This window comes from Symphalangus syndactylus, chromosome 7 (genome assembly GCF_028878055.3).
Source record: "Symphalangus syndactylus isolate Jambi chromosome 7, NHGRI_mSymSyn1-v2.1_pri, whole genome shotgun sequence".
Taxonomy (NCBI): Eukaryota; Metazoa; Chordata; class Mammalia; order Primates; family Hylobatidae; genus Symphalangus; species Symphalangus syndactylus.
In genome coordinates this window covers 10,286,450-10,307,320 of record NC_072429.2, presented here as the reverse complement: position 1 = coordinate 10,307,320, position 20,871 = coordinate 10,286,450, and the positions used below count along the sequence as shown (strand labels likewise).

The following is a 20,871-nucleotide window of genomic DNA, read 5'->3' as shown; positions in this document are numbered from 1 at the left end:
CCCAAAGTGCTGGGATTACAGGCTTGAGCCACCGCGCCCGGCCTCCCTCCCTTCTTTTTTTGTGCCTAAATATGGTTTTCTTTTTCGTCATCTCCTTTGGTTTGTAGGACTTTTAAAGTTTGTGGCATGTCTTTGAATCAGTTTTAGTAAGTGCTTAGACGTCTTTAAATATTCCTTTGCCCTAATCTCTCACATCTTACCCTGGAATCCCAATTATATGAGTCTTAGCCTCTCTCACTGTTTGCTCTGTTTCTTACCCATAATTCTATATCTTCCATTCTTTTGTTCTCTCGGGGACTCGGCCTAGGTTTTGTTATCTGGGTTCCCGGTGCCCAGAGTGGGAGCGGTGAGTCTGTGGCATCAATGAATGCATGAAGCATATTGCTCACATAGGGGTACAGTGTTTTTTATTTTTTTGTGATCACAGAAGTAATATGTTTATTATACATTATTCAAACATGGTAAACAGTCGCCATAATCCCCCTCCCAGAATTACCCATCATTAATACTGGTTCATGTTCCTTTACTCCTGTGTTCATTTCTCTTCATCCTCATCTGCATTGGACATTAATGGTCTTTTTCACAGTTGCCAGTCTGACAGGTCAACATCCTGTTTGGGTTTGCCTTTCTGATGGGTCTTTGTTTGATCACTTGCTTACATCCATCTGCAGACTTCCTGAAAGTGGATTCTTGTCACCATGTGTGTTGACACCTTAGTTTTCACAAGCGACTTCCTGATGGGTAAGGCCAGGCTTTCTCCCTTGCCTCAGGCAGTGCCCATCCCTGCCCCAGCTCACATGGTGGTGCCCTTGAGCCCCAGAGCACGACCCTGACCAGCTCTCATCCCCAGCGCTGGTACCACACTTAGGCTGGGCTGGGGAGGTGAGCTGGTGAAGGGCTGGGTTTTGGAGTCAGCCAGACCTGGGCTTGAGGCCCAGCAGCACTGACCCGGCCTGATTTTCCTCACTTGGGAAGGTTGGTTAGCAGGGTGGGTATGGCAGTGGATGTGGGTGACCAGAAAGGGGCTGGTGCAATTTATGTGAAAGGCCTGCAGGCCATGGGGAGTACCGAAGGCAGAACAGAGCCCTCGGAGTCAGAAAACCCTGCATGTGAATCCAGAGAGTCCACTGAGCAGAGCGTTCGGAGTCAGAAAGCCCTGCGCGTGAATCCAGACAGCCCACTGAGCTGCTCTGGACAAGTTGTTACACCTCTGAATTTGTTTTCCTGTTAAATACGTCGCTCAAATAAGAGTCGTAACCTCTGCACAAGGTTCCAGGGCAAGAGCAGTGGATGGAGAGGAAATGGCTGGTGGGTGTGACTGGTAACGAGGGTGAACAGTGTGGCTGCCACCTCTCAGGAGCAGCCTGAGGTCTGCTGGCGGGGTCTGGGCCTCAGGCAGCCTTGGGACACTGTGGCCTCCCCCACCTTACCTGGTGCCCAGCAGTCTCTTCCCTTCACGCTGAGAACATCTAGTGGTCTGTGGTCAGTGGCACTTGTGGCCCTGTGCCAAGGAGTGCCCAGTCTTAGCTGGGGAGAGAAGAGAGGTCTGTGGGGCAGGGGCTGTGCTGGGGTTGCCTCCAGCTTGCTGGAATGCCCCAGGGAGCTCTGAGCAGCCCATTCTGCTCTCCCTCCAGCCCTGCTTCCTCAAGGACTGGGAAATGCATGTCCACTTCAAAGTCCACGGCACAGGGAAGAAGAACCTCCATGGAGACGGCATCGCCTTGTGGTACACCCGGGACCGTCTCGTGCCAGGTGGGCCGGTGCTCGCTCAGCTGGGCCCTGTGGGGGTGGGCACGGGCATGGTTGCTGGCCCCCTAGGGAGATGGGGCGGGGCTGCCTGTGGCTCGTGGGGCCCAGCGTCTCCTCTCCTGTTAGGAAAGTGCTGCTCCCGTGTATAAAGTCCTGCACCTCCGGAAGGAGCCTGGCTCTGGAAGGAAGGTCACTGAGGGCAGAGGAGCAGCTGGGTCCTGCAGCTCAGCCCTACACCCTCATTGGCCTGGTTTTACCATTTTAAACAGTTATTGTTGTAAAAAAAAGCCAAAACATGAAGACTGTGTGGCTGTGACTGCATGTGGCCCACAGACCCTGAGGCGTTTCCTCCGTGGCCCTTCACAGAATGTTTGCTGCCCCTGGTGTAGAGGGTGGAGCCTCCCGGCTAGGGCTGTCCTGTGGCTCACTGTTTTTTGTAGGCCAGGTACCCCCTTGACACCTGACACCTGCCTCAGTCCCCTCACAGTTCAGCCTTCAAACTTGAGTCCTCTGTGTCAGATGCCTAGACCCCCCACTTCTGAGGAGAAAGCCTCAGCTTTCTCCCTTCACGATCCCTTCTCTCTTGGTGAATGGCCAGTGGGTTGGGCCCTCTTGCCCCCACCCGTGTTGGCATTGCTTGCCTTTTTTAGGTACCCATGGGACAGCTCCTGTTTCTCCCGTTCTGAGAGCATCTCCTTATAATTCTAGGGCCTGTGTTTGGAAGCAAAGATAACTTCCACGGCTTAGCCATCTTCCTGGACACCTACCCCAATGATGAGACCACCGAGGTAGGCCCCTGCTCTCTCCTGCTGAGCAGGAAAGGAAGGACTGGGCAGTTGGCTAGAGGAGGGGGCCCTGGGACTTCCATGGTCCCGGCACAAGAGGAGCCTCCAGGGATTGGGGTGCTGGGTGCTCCTGCTCGCCCCACAGGCTGGGCTGCTTGTGGAGTAACCGGTGTCTTGGTCCCAGCGCGTGTTCCCGTACATCTCGGTGATGGTGAACAATGGCTCCCTGTCCTACGACCACAGCAAGGATGGGCGCTGGACCGAGCTGGCGGGCTGCACGGCTGACTTCCGCAACCGCGATCACGACACCTTCCTGGCTGTGCGCTACTCCCGGGGCCGTCTGACGGTGAGCAGGCTGGGTGGTGGGGGCGGCAGCTGGTGGGCCTGTGCTGGTCCCACAGAGGCTCAAGAGGGCAGGCTGCCGTCCTGCGAGGTGCTTAGCGTGCTGGGCCCTGCAGGTGATGACCGACCTGGAGGACAAGAACGAGTGGAAGAACTGCATTGACATCACGGGAGTGCGCCTGCCCACCGGCTACTACTTCGGGGCCTCCGCCGGCACTGGCGACCTGTCTGGTGAGTGGGCTGGGCCAGGCGTTGGGTCCCAGCCCTACTCACCCTGAGGGACGGGGAGCTTTCCATGCAGTTGATTGCCTGCCTTCATGTGGTTTCTGGACTCACCTGGCTGTGTTCCTCCTATTCCTTTCTTCTGTAAATGGCCTGTCCGGGCCTCAGTCCTTGAACAGTCCGTTGGCAACCTTCCCCATCAACAGGAGGCAGCGGGTCAGTTAGATTTGGGCTATGTAGATTCCCAGATTTATCTTCAGCCCAGACCGCTCTGGACCTGCTCAGCCCTTGTGCCCGCAGCTGAGGCCACATCTTGCCCATCAGGTTGTCAGTGGCACCTCTGCCCCTCTATTTGCTTGCTGTCTTTCCGGACCCTTCTTTCTCTCACATGGCGCCTCTGGTGCATCAACAGTCTCTGTGGCTTTATTTTCACAGCACGTCCCACCACTTCCCACCCCTCCCTGACTACCTGGCGGCTTCAGGCCACCAGTGTCTCTCACAGGAGCCTCCCAAGTGGTCCCCTCCTTCACCGGCCCCCAACAGTCTCTCCTGAGCGCAGCAGCCGAGTAATCGCCTTCAGCCTGTGTGAGGCCTCCTGCTGCTCTGCTCAGAGCTCTGCAGGGGGCGCCAGGGTCTCTGTGCCAGCCCTGCCACCTCTGGCTCCTCGCTCACTGCTCCCCTTACCTACTGTGGCTTCCAGCTGCTCCCTGGATGCGCCTGTGCCCTCCTGCCCCGGCTCTTTCACCCTTGTCTCCTAGGGCCTTGCTCAGATGTTACCTCCTCAGTGCGGCCTTCCCTGATTCCCTTGTGGAACGTCGTGCCCCCTCCTGTAGTCCCCAGCCCACTCCCCATCACCTTTGCCGGCTTTATTTTTCTTCATAATATTTACCGTCTTTGAATCTACCGAGTAATTAATTTTGTTGTCTCTGGCCCCCCTGCTCAATTGTAAGCTCTATAAATGGCTGTTTGGCCCAGGGCAGGTGCTCAGTGAGCACTGGGGTGCCTCTAACCTGCTCAGGCCTCACTGGTCACCAGGCCGTGGTGGCCCTTGGCTGTGGTTCTTGGTCTCTCTTTGGGGCCCTGAGCAGGTGCCAGGCCCAGGGCTAGCTCCTGACCAGAACTGGCACGTGACGCGGGGGACCTGACATGGGTGGTTTATCCTCAGGATGACCCATTCCAGGGCCTGTAGTCTGCCCACTGCCCAGGAGCCTCCCCTCTCAGCATGGAAGTGCTTGGGTCCACTCAGACCCCAGAACATCCATTGTTTGAGGGTTTTCCAGTCATATACCCAGCAGAGGAGAGAGGTCTAGGAAGCACCCCTCCTGCCAACCAGCTTTCATCATTTCCAGCTCGCGCCTGGCTGGTTCCCCTCCTGCCCCAGGTTGCCTGGAGCTTCATCACACTGTTTCAGCCCTTCTCTTCGGAGGGTTCTTGATAGGAGCAGAGCAGCACCAGGGCTGTGGCCGGTGGCAGCTCTCACAGCTGTTGAGAGAGCCCAGCACAGAGTGGAGGAGGCGCCATGAGGGGAGCCGTGTCTGACCGCTGGTCAGGGGTCATCAGCGCCACGCACCTTATGGGTGATGTCACCTGATGTATTTTTAGGCAGATGGCCATCTCATTCCCTTTTTACTCCACCATTGGGAGTTTGAGAACTGAAAGGATTTTTCCTAAGATACGAGCAGGAAGCAGCAGAGCCCAGATGGGAACTGGGGCCTGACTCCAGGGCTGGTCCTTGTCCTGCAGGGCCGCTCGCCGCCTCCAGGGGCTGTGCATGCTCGGCTCTCACACTTTGTCCCTGGCGGAACTCTTGCTCAGTAGGTCCTCCCTTGGCTCCAGAGATTCCTGCTCCCTTAAACAAGGCCTTTCCTCAGATTCCAGTCCCAGGCTGACCAGGACCCACGTGTTGGCTTTGAGCCTCAGCCTCCTCATCTCTACACTGGGGTGATCTATCAGCGTCAAGCCGGGGCTTTTCCCTGCCCGTGCCGTCGGACAGATCCTTTCCCCAGTCTCCTCGGCACAGCCGCTGACCTGCGTTACGCTCAGGCCCTTAGCTGGTTGCCAAGTTGTTACCCTGCAGCCTGTATGTGGATCTCTGACAAGAATGTCTGGTGGCTCCTGCCTTTGGGAGCCTCAGGCTTCTCAGCCAGTCACACAGCGACTGTTGGTCCTTCCCGGGTCTGTTTTTGAGCACGTACTCTGCAGACAGGCCACCTTCTGTGTGGTGTAGACCTTCTCATGTACTTGCCATGGCAACCACACAGATGGAGATCATCACTGCTTTACACGTGAGGAAACAGCCTCAAAGAGGGCAGCAGACCCCAGGATTTAGACCGAGATGATTCTGCTTGTAAAGGCCTTACTGTTTTCTCTCTACTCTGCCTCCTCTCTGTTTTTTATTGCTGGTGACTGGAGGGAGCTGGGAAGAAAACAGGCCCTAGACGGGCGGGGGAGTGCTCTCCCCAGGGGCCTTGCAGGTTTACTGGCTGCAGCAGCAGCTTCCCTTTGGGGAGGGGCTTGGGCCACACGCCCTGAGGCTGGCCTGCAGGCTGTCACAGCTTTATTCTTGGTCCTACAGACAATCATGACATCATCTCCATGAAGCTATTCCAGCTGATGGTGGAGCACACGCCCGACGAGGAGAGCATCGACTGGACCAAGATCGAGCCCAGCGTCAACTTCCTCAAGTCGCCCAAAGGTGCGTGTGCACAGCCGTGCCCTGCCTGGGTCTCGGTGGCCTGACCCAGAATGTTGTGAAGCCAGCCTGGCGGGTCTCGTGGTCCAGTCGTGGTTGTGGTGGTTGTAGTCTGGGCTCTTGGATCAGCCCTGTCCTGGCAAGCGGCACTGGCTGGCCCTGTCCGAGCTCCTAGAGGATTGGGCTTGGGTCATGTCAGCTCTGGCAAGTTTTTGAGTAAACGAATGAGGCAGAAGAGAAGTCTGCAGAGAGTCAGTCTCTGAGGACATCCTAGCCACGTGAGTGCTGTGAGGGGTGGGCCAGCATCCTCCCTCACTAGGTGCTGGGGCAGTGACCAGCAGAGCCAGGGGGCTGGGTATGTTGGCCCACCTGTCCCTTCTGTGAGCCACCTGGAAGAAGTTGTGCTGCTGGCCAAGGGGGTGGATTCCTTAGCTAGAAGGAGAGAGAAGGCAAGACTGGAAATCGGGTTTCTACAAAACCCGAAGCCTGGGTTCTTCCCATGGCACTAATTAGCTACCCCTTTCCTCACAGAGTGAACGTTGTGGTTGGAGGAATGAGGCATCTGTGTGTGGAGAACTCCACCCTAAGAACCACAGATGCGTGCCTGGGGGTCCAGCCAGTGACGGAAGTGCACGGCACGGGCTCTGTCCTAGCCCAGCCCTGGGTCCCCATGCTGCATGGGCTACTTTGGCCGCATGTTTCTGCTTTTCAGGAGAAGCCAGGATCTGGTGTTTTATGTGACAATTCACTTTTTAAAGATTCAGATTATTTTGAAATGTTTTGGGGGCCACACAAACCTTGCTGCAACCTTTGGTCAGAGGGCTGCCAGCCGCTGGGTGTTTTCAGAGGTGGCACCTGCCTTGCCCACCCAGCATCCCGTGCAGCTGGCAAGGCAGGATGAACTCCTTTTTAGATTCAATCCATTTGTTCCTTCAGATGTGACCAAAGCTGCCCTCTGTGCCTAGCTATGGGCTGGGTGCTGGAGACACGGAGATCAGGCAGGCCCTGTCCCTGCGGCTCATTCTAGGGGCTGAGGCAGACAGGGAGACAGAGGGAGCCGTGGGAGCCCCGAGGCTGAGTGGCTTTCTGGGGAAGCGCCATCCCTAGGGACCTCCCCGTTCAGTCAGTGGCCGCTGCTGTCGGTGTGCAGAGCAGAGGCTGGGGCGAGAGTGGTCAGCAGGCCTGCCAGTGGCAGCTTGTGCAGGAAGGGAGGATGGAGGTTGGCTTGTGGCTGGCAAGAGAGCGGCATGCGCACCGCTGAAAGGCAGGGCCTGGGCCCGAGGCCTGGGTGCGGGGACGCCTGAGGAGACTGCACAGTGTGGAGTCGCGGGGGGGCTGCAGTCAGGGAGGGAGGCAGAGTGGTAGAAACAGGGCCCAGCCAGACCCCAGCTCCTCCACCCACAGCCTGGAGAGCTTGGGAAAGTCAGTGTCTTCTCTCAGCCTGTACAAGGGAGCGCACCAGAGGGCCCCATCCCAGGATGGGCAGGACCTGTGAGAACCTTGTGTGGAGGAGAGGCTGTGGGCTGGGGTGGAGCGTGGGACTCAGGTCCTGGGAGACCCTCCTGGGGGGCTGCCGAGAGCATCCAGCTGTGGGCTGGGGGAGCCTGTGACCAGGGCCGCGCTGCTCCAGATAGGGTGCTCAGACCACAGCGTGGGGGGTGGGGCTGGGATATGCAGCCTCCTGGGCCTCCCCTTATCCAGAGTTGGACGCAGGGGAGCCCAGGAGTCTGGTTTTAACCGGCTTCCTGCAGCAGAGGGCAGCCCAGGCTTGTCGCTGGGGTCCTGGGGCCCAGTGGGCTTGGTCCTCTCTCTGCCCCGCCCTGCCCTGGGGACTGCAGAGCTGGCTGGGATGGGCTTCACCTGACCTCTGCCCCTCCTTGGTGAGGGGGGTGAGTGCGACCTGCCTGCCCACCGTGGCCGGCTGTCCTGTTCCATCCCCACTGCCCTCCTGCAGCCCCCCGATCCCCGGCCCACGCTGCCGTTTCAGCTCCCCCGTTTCTTCTCCCCCAGACAACGTGGATGACCCCACGGGGAACTTCCGCAGCGGGCCCCTGACGGGGTGGCGGGTGTTCCTGCTGCTGCTGTGCGCTCTCCTGGGCATCGTTGTCTGCGCCGTGGTGGGGGCCGTGGTGTTCCAGAAGCGGCAGGAGCGGAACAAGCGCTTCTACTGAGCGGCGCCACCGGCGGGGCCTGCCCCTGGGCCCAGGAGCCAATGTGAACTGTTTTTTTACTGGGATTATAAAAGAACAACAAGATGACCTTATTTCTTAACTGTTTCAAATAAATGATTAAAGTATTTTCATACATTTTGCTTCTTGCCCAGCAGGGACAGGTGGCAGAGCCGAGGCTTAGGGTCTGGCACCCCCACAGCTGGAGACGGAGGCTCTCCTGGGGCTGGCGTCTCGGGAGCAGGGGTCTGTGCCTAGAGCTGGGCTGCGGCCCCTGCAGGCAGCTGTTGAACACTGGAGGGTCCCCTGGACCACACTGGGGTGGGCTCCTGAGGACGTAGGGAAGTGATTTTGTTTTGTGGTGTGTGGCACGTGTGGCGATGGATAAGGCCTGAACTGGGAAACCCAGGCTTTCCTGTTCACCCTGAGCTGCTTCCTGAGACAGATGCTCAAGCGAGGCTGCAGGGCCGGTGTGGTGGGGCTGAGTGCGACAGTTTGCTAAATAAAGTGAAATACCCAACCTCAGCCGTGTGACTGTCCTGAGGGGCTTGCTTTGCCTTCTTATCTAATGACTTCCAGCCCGCCAGTGCTTTAGAGCTTTCATCTCATCTGCTCTGGCCTGTGGAGTTCCAGGAGGATGGGATGGGTTGCCCTGTTTCCCAGCTGGGGACACACGGCTCTCAGAGGTCAAGTACAACTTGCCCAGTGTCACCTGGCAAGTGATATTTTGGGGATGGGGCCCTGTGCTGTCTCCCACATGCTCTGGGCCTCTGGGTGAAAGGATGGGTGGCAAGGGGCACCACGTGGAGGCTTGGCTGGGCAGGTGGGTACACTGACGGGGAACTCCAGGGGGCTCGGGGATGATGTGCAAGGGGTTGGAGGATGGTGGGGGTGGTTGTGGCAGTCCCTTTGGGGCACCTCGGGGGACAAGGATGGTAACGGGGAGTGGAGGAAAGGCAGCAGCTGAAGGCATGGCACCGCCCCCGGCAGCTTCCATAGTCATCGCCTCCAGCTGTGGCTGCCTCCACCTCGCGCCGTGGAGCAGCACGTCCCGTCCTGTCCCAAGCCACCCCTCTGGCTCCGATACCGACTCTAGCCCTCCTTGGACACCTTGCTGAGCCGATGATCTTGTCTTCCTCGTCCCCTTCCCACTCCCCGTTCAGTTGCATTTGAATCTCCCACCTTAAAAGCAAAAGCTAGCCCTCCCTCTCTTCAGCAGCCAGGCTTTTGGTAATTAACACTATCAAATTATCATTGCAAAAGATAGAGACATGAGTGAGAATAAGGATTTTACCCTCTGTCTCATCTCCAGAGCTCTTCACTGGTCCACTGTCACCCACCTCTCGTGTCCTCTGTGTTTCCTCCTTCAACAGGTTAGACGTCTAGAGATTCCACACAGGTTCGAGTTTGTGCTTCCTTCACGGGTTTGGGAGCCTGTTCATGAAGCCTGAAGAGTAATCATGATCCTCCTTATTGAAGGATTTTATTAACACTTTTCCCAAAGCAGTTCCTTTCCGTGAAAAGGTAGCAGATCGTGTGTTTATGACAGGCCCTGCTTTGGAGCGATTGAGACACATAACTCACTTCATCCACAACACTCGCCTCTCAGGTGCTGGTAGGCTTTTAGGCCAGGTGTGTAGGGCCGAGGCGTGTGTAGAGACGAGCTCTCCACAGCTGCTACAATCACGTCATCGGCACCACGCTCATCAGGCTTCACCTTTAATTTTTGGCTCTAACTTGGTCTTCACCGAATTCCTGAATTACTAGGCAAATTAGTGTCCCGTACTAGATGGTTCTCAGCCTTGGCTGTGTATTGGAGTTCCCTGGAGAACTGAAAAGAGCCTGCCTTGTTCTCCAGTTCTGGCTGAGTAAGTCAGGTGGAGCCGGGGCAAGGATGGTTTCAGAAGCCCCTGCAGTGGTGTTAACAGGTACCCGAGCTTGAGCACGAGACAGAGTTAGGCCCCATGCTGTGGCAGCAGGTGTTAAAGTGATCATGCCGGTCTCTACTTGGCTGTCACGGTGGGTACCCCTTTCCATTGGAACGTAGCCTTGTTATACCCAAGAAAAGTTGATTGTTTCAAAATTCATACCTAGAGGTGCTTCCCTAGAACGATCAATGTGTATTCTTACATCCGCATTTCACACACGCAGGACCGTGATGTCATAATCTATGTTTTTGCCATGTGTGTTTAAAAATTTGAGATATTTCGTCATGCAAACGTTAAACGTGAATGTGTGGCTATAGACCTGCCGTGCGACGTGAGAAATATCATGGACACACCTGGATCCCTCTGTCTCCTCCTGCCAAAGGTGACTGCTGCAGAATCTTTTTGTGTCTGTCTTAAAATTTTTACCACAGGGATATGTATCTCTATGTACATTGTATTGTTTTGAATTTCTGAAGACCGTGAGTAGTACATGGACGTATTCCTCAACTTTTGCAATTCAGCGTTGTTGGTGAGTCTTTAGATTACATTTGGCTCAAGACGGGTGTTCCTCGCTGTGACGTATGAACAGACTCCAGTTTCTCCATTCTGCTACTGATTGGAGGTGGTTTAGGGCTTTTGCTCTGCTACACGATACTGCTCTAAGCACTCCTGGGTGTGTCTTATTTATTTATTTATTTATTTTTGAGACAGAGTCTTAAACTCTTTTGCCCAGGCTGGAGTGCAGTGGCACAATCTTGGCTCACTGCAACCTCTGCTTCCTGGGTTCAAGTGATTCTCCTGCCTCAGCCTCCCGAGTAGCTGGGACTACAGGTGTGCACCACCACGCCTGGCTAATTTTTGTATTTTTAGTAGAGAAAGGGTTTCATCATGTTGTCCGGGCTGGTCTCGAACTCCTGACCTCAAGTGATTCACCCGTCTCAGCTTCCCAAAGTGCTAGGATTATAGGCATGAGCCACCGCACCCAGCCCATTTTCAGTTTTACTAGAGGGTGCCTCGCTGCTCCAAATTGGGCCGCGACCACAGTGGGGTGGCACCTGCAGAGATCCCCTCTGCCCCTCAGCACCTGATATAGTCAGAGCTTTCCATTTTTGACAGATGGATGCAAAAGCTTTCGTTTGTTTCTCTGCTAGCCGTGTTGGGACGTGTGTGCGTTTATTGGCATCTGTGTTTCTGTGTGGTGGTTTAGTCCGGGCCCTTTCTTCCGGCCGTGTAGGAGTTCCTGTGCGGGGCTCCTCTGGTGATACGCCCTTGGTGCACACCTTCCAGTGTGCCTGGCGGCTTTTGCTTTTCAATGACGTCGTTTGATATACAGCCTATAATTTAGTGTCATTTCATAATCTGTTCTAAAGATTTTGTTTTTGCTTAAAAGCTTTAAAATTTTGCTTTTCAAATTTGGCACTTAATCGAAGTTAAGTTTGTGTAGGGTGTGATATAGGGAATCCATTTTTCCCATTGTCTCCAGCCAGTTCCAGCACCATTTACTGACCCCTGGGTCCTTCTGCAGCCTCTGAGGCCCACACTCAGGCGGCCACGCCGCATCCGCTCCTAACCCTGCCTCTCAGCTTCCTCTCCTCGGGGGCTGGAAGGCTATATACTTGGCTGAGCTCCCGGCTCCTTCCAGCTAGGGTGGCCGTGTGCCCTCTGCGGCTGGTCAGATGCCCGAGCCTGTCGACGAGGGCCTCCGGTTGCTCTAGGTTTCCCCACGTTAGGAGATCAAACAGCAGCTGGTGTGGCCGGGCCCGCTCCCGTCTTCCTGTCCGGAATGTGGAAGGGACCCCTGGCATGCAGAAACCCCCGTGTGACCACAAGGGCCGAGTGGAGCACCCAGAGCCTGGTGGAGGGAGAGTCCTTGGCATGGCTGAGGTGCTGCCCAGTCTGGACTGCCAGCCACTGGGGTTTTATGTTAAAAAAAAAAATGCCTATTTGTTCAAACTACTGTGAGTCATGTTTTCTGTTCTTTTGTGGCTAAAAGCAGCCCTGCCTTTGTCCCCTCTGTGTGGTGAGTTTTCTGACATGTATAGGTCTGCTCCAGACTGCTGCCGATGGTCACAGTCCATTCTGTGCCACACATGGCTTTAGGCACTGGGGATACAACAGAGGACAAAAGGGACAAAGATCTCTGTCCCCATGGAGCTCACAATCTAGTGGAGAGATCGGGTGAAATAATAAAGTATGTTAGATAACGCTTACGTTGGTTTCCTAGGGCCGCCATAAGGGACCACAAACTGAGGGGCTTGAGCAACAGAAAGTGCCGGAAGTCTCAAGTCAGGGTGTTGGCAGAGCTGCGCTGTCTCTGATGTCTGTAGAGGAGAGCCCTTCCCTTCCTCTTCCTGGCTTCTGGCTGTTCTCAGCAGACCTGGGAGTTCCTCGGCTTATAGGCACATCACTCCAGTCTCTGATTCCATCATAACATGGCCATCTTCAGATCATCTTTCCTCTATATGTCTCCATATCTCCAGTTTTTTCTCTTTTTTTCTTAATAGAAATGGGGTCTTGCCATGCTGCCCAGGTTGATCTTGGAACTCCTGGGCTCAAGCGATCCACCTGCCTTGGCCTCCTAAAGTGCTGGGATTACAGGCATGAGTTACTGCGCCCAGCCCAAATTTTCTGTTTTTTGTTTTGTTTTCTGTTTTTCAAGACGGAGTCTTGCTCTGTCACCTAGGCTGGAGTGCAGTGACCTGATCTTAGCTCACTGCAACCTCCACCTCCTGGGTTCAAGCAGTTCTTCTGCCTCAGCCTCCCGAGTAGCTGGGACTACAGGTGCGTGCCACCACACCCGGCTAATTTTTGTATTTTTAGTAGAGACGGGGTTTCACCATGTTGGCCAGGCTGGTCTCAAACCCCTGACATCGTGATGCACTCACCTCGGCCTCCCAAAGTGGTGGGATTACAGGTGTGAGCCACTGCACCTGGCCTCTTTTCTTATTTTAAATTAACTTTTTCCACATGTTCTGATCCAGGCTCCTTTTCCAAATTAAAAGTGTATATTTAAACATTCCATCTTAAACAGTGTGATAGTCATGAGGTCATAGAAGTAGTTAAGAGGAAAGTTAATTTATAATGAAGATCAAGGTGAAGAGGAAAAGCATCTTTTCTGGAACCCTAGGCTTTTGCAGCATTTTACAAAACAATGTGGGTAAAGAAAAGGCTAATCTATGATCAGAGGAACAAAGGTTCCAGCTGCCTGCCACATGACACAGTCTCCATAATCACATTCCTTTAAGGCTCAAAGTAATTTAAAGTCCCAACAACATTGATTCTGAATTACTTATTTTTGTAGACCCCTGCGAATGCGCCCACAGGCAGCAGGCTGCTGGGCACACAGCCATCTGGGGAGTGGACCTCCACCGTCACCGGGCCCACTGGCATTGGGGACAGCATTTACATGGGAGAGAAATCAGCCACTGTGTATGCATTGTTGCAGGTTTTCTTTTGCTCACAGCCAAACCTAATCCTAACTCATACAAGTGGGAAGTTGTGATCAGAGGGAGAATCTAGTCTGTAGAAGCATTAAATGGTTAAGTTAGCAAATTGAGGAGAAACATCACAGATTATTTATTTATTTAGGGACAGGGCCTGGCTCTGTCACCCAGGCTGGTGTGTAGTGCTGCTGTCTTGACTCACTGCAGCCTCTGGCTCCTGGGTTCAAGTGATCCTTCCACCTCAGCCTCCTGAATAGCTGGGACTACAGGTGCACACCACCATGCCCCGCTAGTTTTTGGTGGTACTTTTGTTGTTTTGTTTTGTTTTGTTTTTTGAGATGGAGTCTTACTCTGTTGCCCAGGCTCGAGTACAGTGGTGCAATCTCACCTCACCTCTACCTCCCAGTTTCAAGCGGTTCTTCTGCCTCAGCCTCCTGAGAAGCTGGGATTAACAGGCACACGCCACCATGCCCAGCTACTTTTTGTATTTTTAGTAGAGACAGGGTTTCACCATGTTGGCCAGCCTGGTCTCGAACTTCTGACCCCAGGTGATCCGCCCGTCTCAGCCTCCCAAAGTGCTGGTATTACAGGCATGAGCCGCTGCACCCTGCCCTAGCTTTTGTATTTTTTGTAGAGATGGGGTTTCACCATGTTGCCCAGGCTGGTCGTGAACTCCTGAGCTCAAACAATCCTCCCGCCTCGGCCTCCCAAATTGCAAGGATTATAGGTGTGAGCCATTGCATCTGGCCAACAGATCAGTCAACATAGGAGGGAGCGGATCTTGTGGAGAGAGAAGGCGTTAGGAGGGAACTAGGCAAACCCTGGATTGACTTGTGTGAAGTCAGGTAGTGAAGATGACCAATATGTAATAAACTGGTGACTCTGGGCCACGTGCCATGCAATGGCACATCCTCATCATCACAGCCGATCTTGGGCACCACTGCTTGGTAGAAATCTCCAGAAATCTGGAATCCTAGACCTGGATTCTCTTGGTATGCTGTAGGGGCTATTATATGTAGCCTGTCCTCACCATCATCCTGAAGGGGTAGAACAAGAAATCAACAGAATTTACTTGGAATTTTGGTTCCAAATTGCTGTTAATTAAAAAAAAAAAAAATGCAATCTCCTGCTTTCCTGGTCTCTTAACTCTCCGATTCTTATATCCCATGTCTTTTGCACTTTCTGATTTTGAGGTATATCTCCTTTAGACACTCTCCTATAGATGGTTTCGAGGTTGCCATGGTTTGTCTGCCCCCTCCAAAACTCATGTTGAAACTTCATCTCCAGTGTGGCAGTACTGAGAGGGGAGCCTTTAAGAGGTGACTGGATCATGAGGGCTTTGCCCTCAAGAGATTAATCCACTCATGGATTAATAACTTCAGGGGTTAGTCGATTAATGGGTTATCATGGGAGGAGAACCAGTGGCTTCATGAGAAGAGGAAGAGAGACCTGAACTAGCATGTGAGCACGCTCAGCCCCCACCCTGTGATGCCCTGTACCACCTCCAGACTCTGCAGAGTCCCCACAAGCAAGACCTCACCACATGCAGCCCCTCGACCTTGGACTTCCCAGCCTCCAGAATTGCGAGTTATTCCTTTTCTTTATAAATAATTCAGAAAACAGACTAAGAGGCTGGGTGTGGTGGCTCATGCCTGTAATCCTAGCACTTTGGGAGACTGAAGTGGGAGGATTGCTCGAGCTCAGGGGTTCGAGACCAGCCTGGGCAACATTGTGAGACCCTGTCTCTACAAAAAAATTAAGAAATTAGTTGGGTGTGGTGGTGCAACTCAGGAGGCTGAGGCACAAGGATTGCTTGAGCCTGGGAGGTTGAGGCTGCAGTGAGCTACGATTATGCCACCACTCTTTTTTTTTTTTTTTTTTTTTTTTGAGATGGAGTCTCGCTCTGTTGCCCACTCTTGCCTGGAAACTTTTTTTTTCTTTTTTTTGAGACAGAGTCTTGCTCTGTCGCCCAGGCTGGAGTGCAGTGGTGCAATCTTGGCTCACTGCAAGCTCCGCTTCCCGGGTTCAAGCAATTCTCCTGCCTCAGCCTCCTGAGTAGCTGGGATTACAGGCGCCCGCCACCACGCCCGGCTAATTTTTTTTTTGTATTTTTAGTAGAGACAGGGTTTCACCATGTTGGTCAGGCTGGCCTTGAACTCCTGACCTTGTGATCTGCCCGCCTTGGCCTCCCAGAGTGTTGGGATTACAGGAGTGAGCCACCGTGCCTGGCCTTTTTTTTCTTTTTGAGATGGAGCCTTGTTCTGTCGCCCAGGTTGGAGTGCAGTGGCATGATCTTGGCTCGCTGGCAACCTCCACCTCCAGGGTTCAAGCGATTCTCCTGCCTCAGCCTCCTGAGTAGCTGGGACTATAGGCATGTGCCACCACACCCAGCTAATTTTTTGTATTTATAGTAGAGATGGGGTTTCACCATGTTGGCCAGGATGGTTTCAAACTCCTGACCTCAAATGATCCACCCTCCTCAGCCTCCCATAGTGCTGGGATTACAGATGTGAGCCACCACACCCTGCTGAGGATCTTTGCATCAGTGTTCATTAAGGAATATTGGCCTGTAGTTTTCTTTTCTTGTGCCTTCATGTAGCTTTGGTACTGGGGTAATCCTGGCCTCACAGAATGAGGAAGTTTTCCCTTCTCTTCAAGCTTTTGGAAAAGTTTGAGGATTCAAATTCTTCAAATGTTTAGTATAATTTTACCAGTGAAGGTGTCAGGTCCAGGGATTTTCTTTGTCAAGAGATATTTGATTTGATTACTGATTCAGTCTCCATGATAATCATGGGGCCTATTCAGAATTTCTGTTTCTTTGTGATATCATCTTGGTAGGTTTTATGTTTCTAGCAATTTGTCCATGTCATCTAGGTTATCCAATTTGTCCATGTCATCTAGGTTATCCAATTTGTCCATGTCATCTAGGTTATCCAATTTGTTGGGATACAGTTGTTCATAGGACCCTCTTATAATCCTTTTTATTTGCATAGAATGGGTAGTAATGTTCCTACTTTCATTTCTCATTTTAGTAATTTGAGTCTTCTTGTCTTTTCCTAGTCCATCTAGCCAAAGGTTTGTCAATTTTGTTGATCTTTTCAAATAACCAACTTTTGGTTTCATTAATTTTCTCTGTTGTTCCTCTGTTCTCTATTTCATTGATCTCTGCTTTAATCTTTATTATTTCCTTTTTTTCTGCTATCTTTGTGTTTAGTTAGTTCTTTTTCTAGTTCCTTAAGTTTTTAAGTTAGGTTGTTAATTTGAGATCTTGGTTTTTTTTCCCCTCTTACCATTATTCCCAAGAAATATGAAAATAAACACAATCATACAGAGAATGAAGCACTGTAAAAGTAAAGCATTGAAGAGTAAATATGAAATATATTGCACAAGAGGGTTGAGATCAAAATACCAGAAATATAAATTATATCAGTAAATGTAAATGAACTCATGTAACAAAACATTTTATCAGGCCAGGTGCCAGTGGCTCACACCTGTAACCCTGGCACTTTGGGAGGCTGAGGTGGGTGGATCTCCTAAGGTCAGGAGTTCGAGACCAGCCTGGCCAACATGGTGAAACCCCCTCTCTACTAAAAATACAAAGATTAGCCGGGCGTGGTGGTGCACGCCTGTAATCCCAGCTACCTGGGAGGCTGAGGCAGGAGAATCACTTGAACCCAGGAGGCAGAGGTTGCAGTGAGCCGAGATTGCACCACTCCAGCCTGGTGACAGAGCGAGACTCTGTCTCAAAAAAAAAAAAAAAAAAAAAAAAATATATATATATATATATATAAAACTGTATATAATTATATGTAATTAATATAACAACAAAAATTACAGACAATTTTGTATAATTTCTGTGTATATGAGATATATATTATGTGTGTATATGACTGAGGAAGCCAGGCTCATAGGCCTGTGGAGTGAAGTGTTTCCTCAGAGACCAGGCGTGCTGTTGGAAACAGGAGGGAAGAATAAGCAGTTAGAACCACCTGGAGACACGCATATGAAACTTTTTAGTTGACATAAAGGACTCAGTATAGGGGTTGATAACAAAATGGATTCACCGAATTAGTTGAAGAAGATCAACTAATTTGAAGATCAGACCAAAGATCAGAGGACCTTGGGAGGAAACAGAGAAATGGAGATTTATAAAAAGATTTATAAAGAGGAGATTTTTAAAGAGAATGGGCCCGGCGTGGTGGCTCATGCCTGTAATCCCAGTACTTTGGGAGGCCAAGGCAGGTGGATCACGAGGTTGAGATCGAGACCATCTTGGCCAACATGGTGAAACCCCGTCTCTACTAAAAATACAAAAAAATTAGCTGGGTGTGGTGGCGGGCGCCTGTAGTCCCAGCTACTTGGGAGGCTGAGGCAGGAGAATGGCTTGAACCTGGGAGGCAGAGCTTGCAGTGAGCCGAGATCGTGCCATTGCACTCCAGCCTGGTGACAGAGCGAGACTCTGTCTAAAAAAAAAATAAATAAAAATTTAAAAAATACAAAATTGGACGGGTGTGATGGTGCATGCCTGTAGTCCCAGCTACTCGGGAGGCTGAGGCAGGAGAATCACTTGAACCTGGGAGGCGGAGGTTGCAGTGAGCTGAGATCGCGCCGCTGCACTCCAGCCTGGGCGACAGAGTGAGAGTCCATCTCAAAAAAAAAAAAAAAAAAAGAAATATGGAGAATATAAATGGAAATCAGCAACCAAAAGGTAACTGAAAAAGTCCTTTGTATCTGGAAACTAAAAACATACTACTAAATAACATTGGGACTTAAGAATAAATCAAAATGAAAGCCCCACGCTAAAAGAGGAAAGTTGCAGGACCTGGCTAAAGCAGGAGAGGTTTGTGGCTTGAACAAGAACATTTGCAGCGTGCCCGGATCCCTTGAAGAGGATGCCCTGACACTGACCGTGGGAATGGCCTACGCTACATGAGCAGGCGTTCAGGTGGAGTACTCTTCCCATATTCCAGAGAACAGGCTGAAACTTTTGACTCAGCAAAGGCCAGAAGGAAAAGGGGAAGTGGTTTATCAAGTGCCTGCTGGAGCATATAACATCCCAGACACTGGGCACTTGCATACAAGTGACCGACACGGTTGGCCCCACCGCTTGCCAGTGCTGCCTGGTCAGTGGGTTAGACTCATCCCATGATGCTAGCAGGGTAGTTGCTCTTGCTGTCTTTGGAAGGACCTTTTCTTTTTTGAGATGGAGTTTCGCTCTTGTTGCCTAGGCTGGAGTGCAGTGGCGCAATCTTGGCTCATTGCAACCTCCACCTCCTGGGTTCAAGCGATTCTCATGCCTCAGCCTCCCGAGTAGCTGGGATTACAGGCACTTGCCACCACGCCCGGCTAATTTTGTATTTTTAGTAGAGATGAGGTTTCTCCATGTTACTCAGGCTGGTCTCAAACTCCCGACCTTAGGTGATCCGCCTCCTTTGGCCTCCCAGAGTGCTGGGATTATAGATGTGAGCCACCACGCCCGGCCATGGAAGGACTTTTTCAAGAAACAGATGCAGTCAGTTTTCCATATACCTCCAGGTGCTCTGTTCTGGCACCTGGGTGCTCCACCAGCACGGAGAAACACATGAGTGCCCTGTGGTCTGAGTCCCAGGCACTGAATACCCTAGCCTGGGCAGCAGCTCCGGGAGGGCTCAGCTTCCCGAGCACCACTCTCAGGTTGGGAATCCACAGCAGCACCGACAACACACCACACTGTGCACCAGCCATCAAAGGGGCGCACAAATGACCAGGGCTGCCTTCCAGGCAATGGCCACTGCCTGGTGGATCCAGTTAGTAAGCCAAGAGCAGTTTAAGGACACACTATCTCCATCTGGCATTAAACCACCCTGCTCACTGCGCCAGTTATTGTAAGGACACCCTGGATTTGTTGTCATTAGATATGATGTAACAGACACAGAAATGACTGCCATGGTGGGAAGAAGCTTATACTCAGTTCCCTAGAAACAGGCGGCACTGCACACTAACACGGGCCACACGGGGAAGCACCAGGGTTGGTCAGGGGGCAGAGGGAGGGAGGGGAACTGTGGGGCAAGAGCCTTTATTGTGGTTTGCTTGGGAAGGAACCTGAGAGGCAGAGCGAGCAGGTCTAGGATTGCCTAGCTTGAATAATTTCAGTGGGTTTGGGGTAGGATGTCCCTAGTTGTCCAGTCTCTGGGGGATAGTGGTGCAGCGTGTAAGAGCCCAGTAAAGGAGGTGGTTGGAGGGTATGGGCTCTGGATTGGTTAGTATGAATATGAAAGGCAAGCTTGCAGGTGAGTGAGTGATTTACTATCTCTAGGAATTGGATGAGAGGATGGAGTATGATGAACCTTTGATTCCTGGAGGGCCATGAGTTCACCATGGTATGGAAATGCAGCTGTGCTGTGATCAGTTAGTGGAGGCAAAAATTAATAATGAATTTTAGAAATGACGGATGCAAGGCCGGGCGCGGTGGCTCACGCTTGTAATCCCAGCACTTTGGGAGGCCGAGGCGGGCGGATCACGAGGTCAGGAGATCGAGACCACAGTGAAACCCCGTCTCTACTAAAAATACAAAAAATTAGCCGGGCGTGGTGGCGGGCGCCTGTAGTCCCAGCTACTCGGAGAGGCTGAGGCAGGAGAATGGCGTGAACCCCAGAGGCGGAGCTTGCAGTGAGCCGAGATTGCGCCACTGCACTCCAGCCTGGGCGACAGAGCAAGACTCCGTCTCAAAAAAAAAAAAAAAAAAAAAAGACAGATGCAACTCCCAAGGAGTTCACTGGACGTATAAGGAAATGCAAAGTAACAAGAAACAAGCTAAATATACCATCCTATTGTTCTCTGTAGCAACAATGAAGGCAAAAGATAGTGATAGGGCAGATCCTGAGATTGGGCCAAGCTTGGATTGTGGCTGGTCTGAGCTACAGCTATTCCCAGGGCCACTTTTGAGGGGAAAAATTATGCTGAAACAACAGTGAAGATGGTTAGAATGATTCACAAGAGAATGGGAAAAACAAAGGGAAGAGTCAAGATACTCATCCCAGTAGGATGGAATCTTTAAATGGTTCTTAATGAAATGGACTGAATAAAGTAGACATTGATGGTGTCAAAACAAAGGTCATATTCCAACACCCTTGGAAGTCCTTGGGTGGACAGATGGGAGCTTCTGCTGGTCCCCCACTATTGAAGGGCCCTAAACAAATCTGATTTACTCACCTTAGTTTGGAGGATTTTAAAATGTCAGAGGGAGGCTGGCCTGTAATCCCAGCACTTCGGGAGGCTGAGGTGGGTGGATCACCTGAGGTCAGGAGTTTGAGACCAGCCTGACCAACATGGTGAAACCCCATCTCTACTAAAAATACAAAAAAATGGTAGGGCATGGTGGCACACGCCTGTAATCCCAGCACTTTGGGAGGCTGAGGCGGGCAGATCACCAGGTCAGGAGATCGAGATCATCCTGGCTAACACGGTGAAACCCCGTCTCTACTAAAAATACAAAAAGTTAGCCGGGCGTGGTGGCACGTGCCTGTAGTCCCAGTTACGCGGGAGGCTGAGGCAGGAGAACTG

General features: G+C 52.0%; 1 protein-coding gene across 2 annotated transcripts in view; it reads left to right on the top strand.

The window, feature by feature from the left end:
* Window positions 1-20,871, top strand: part of LMAN2 (lectin, mannose binding 2) — a 40,539-nt gene that overhangs the window by 14,625 nt on the left and 5,043 nt on the right. The window contains exons 3-8 of one of the 2 annotated variants that reach the window (XM_055285119.2): window positions 1,635-1,752; window positions 2,458-2,537; window positions 2,719-2,880; window positions 2,993-3,107; window positions 5,674-5,793; window positions 7,801-8,092. In XM_055285119.2, the coding sequence (XP_055141094.1) occupies window positions 1,635-1,752; window positions 2,458-2,537; window positions 2,719-2,880; window positions 2,993-3,107; window positions 5,674-5,793; window positions 7,801-7,961 (756 nt within the window). In that variant the 3' untranslated portion in view covers window positions 7,962-8,092. Of the gene's footprint in view, window positions 1-1,634; window positions 1,753-2,457; window positions 2,538-2,718; window positions 2,881-2,992; window positions 3,108-5,673; window positions 5,794-7,800; window positions 8,093-20,871 lie in introns of those variants that run through there. The other variant, XM_063642534.1, reaches the window with a different exon arrangement.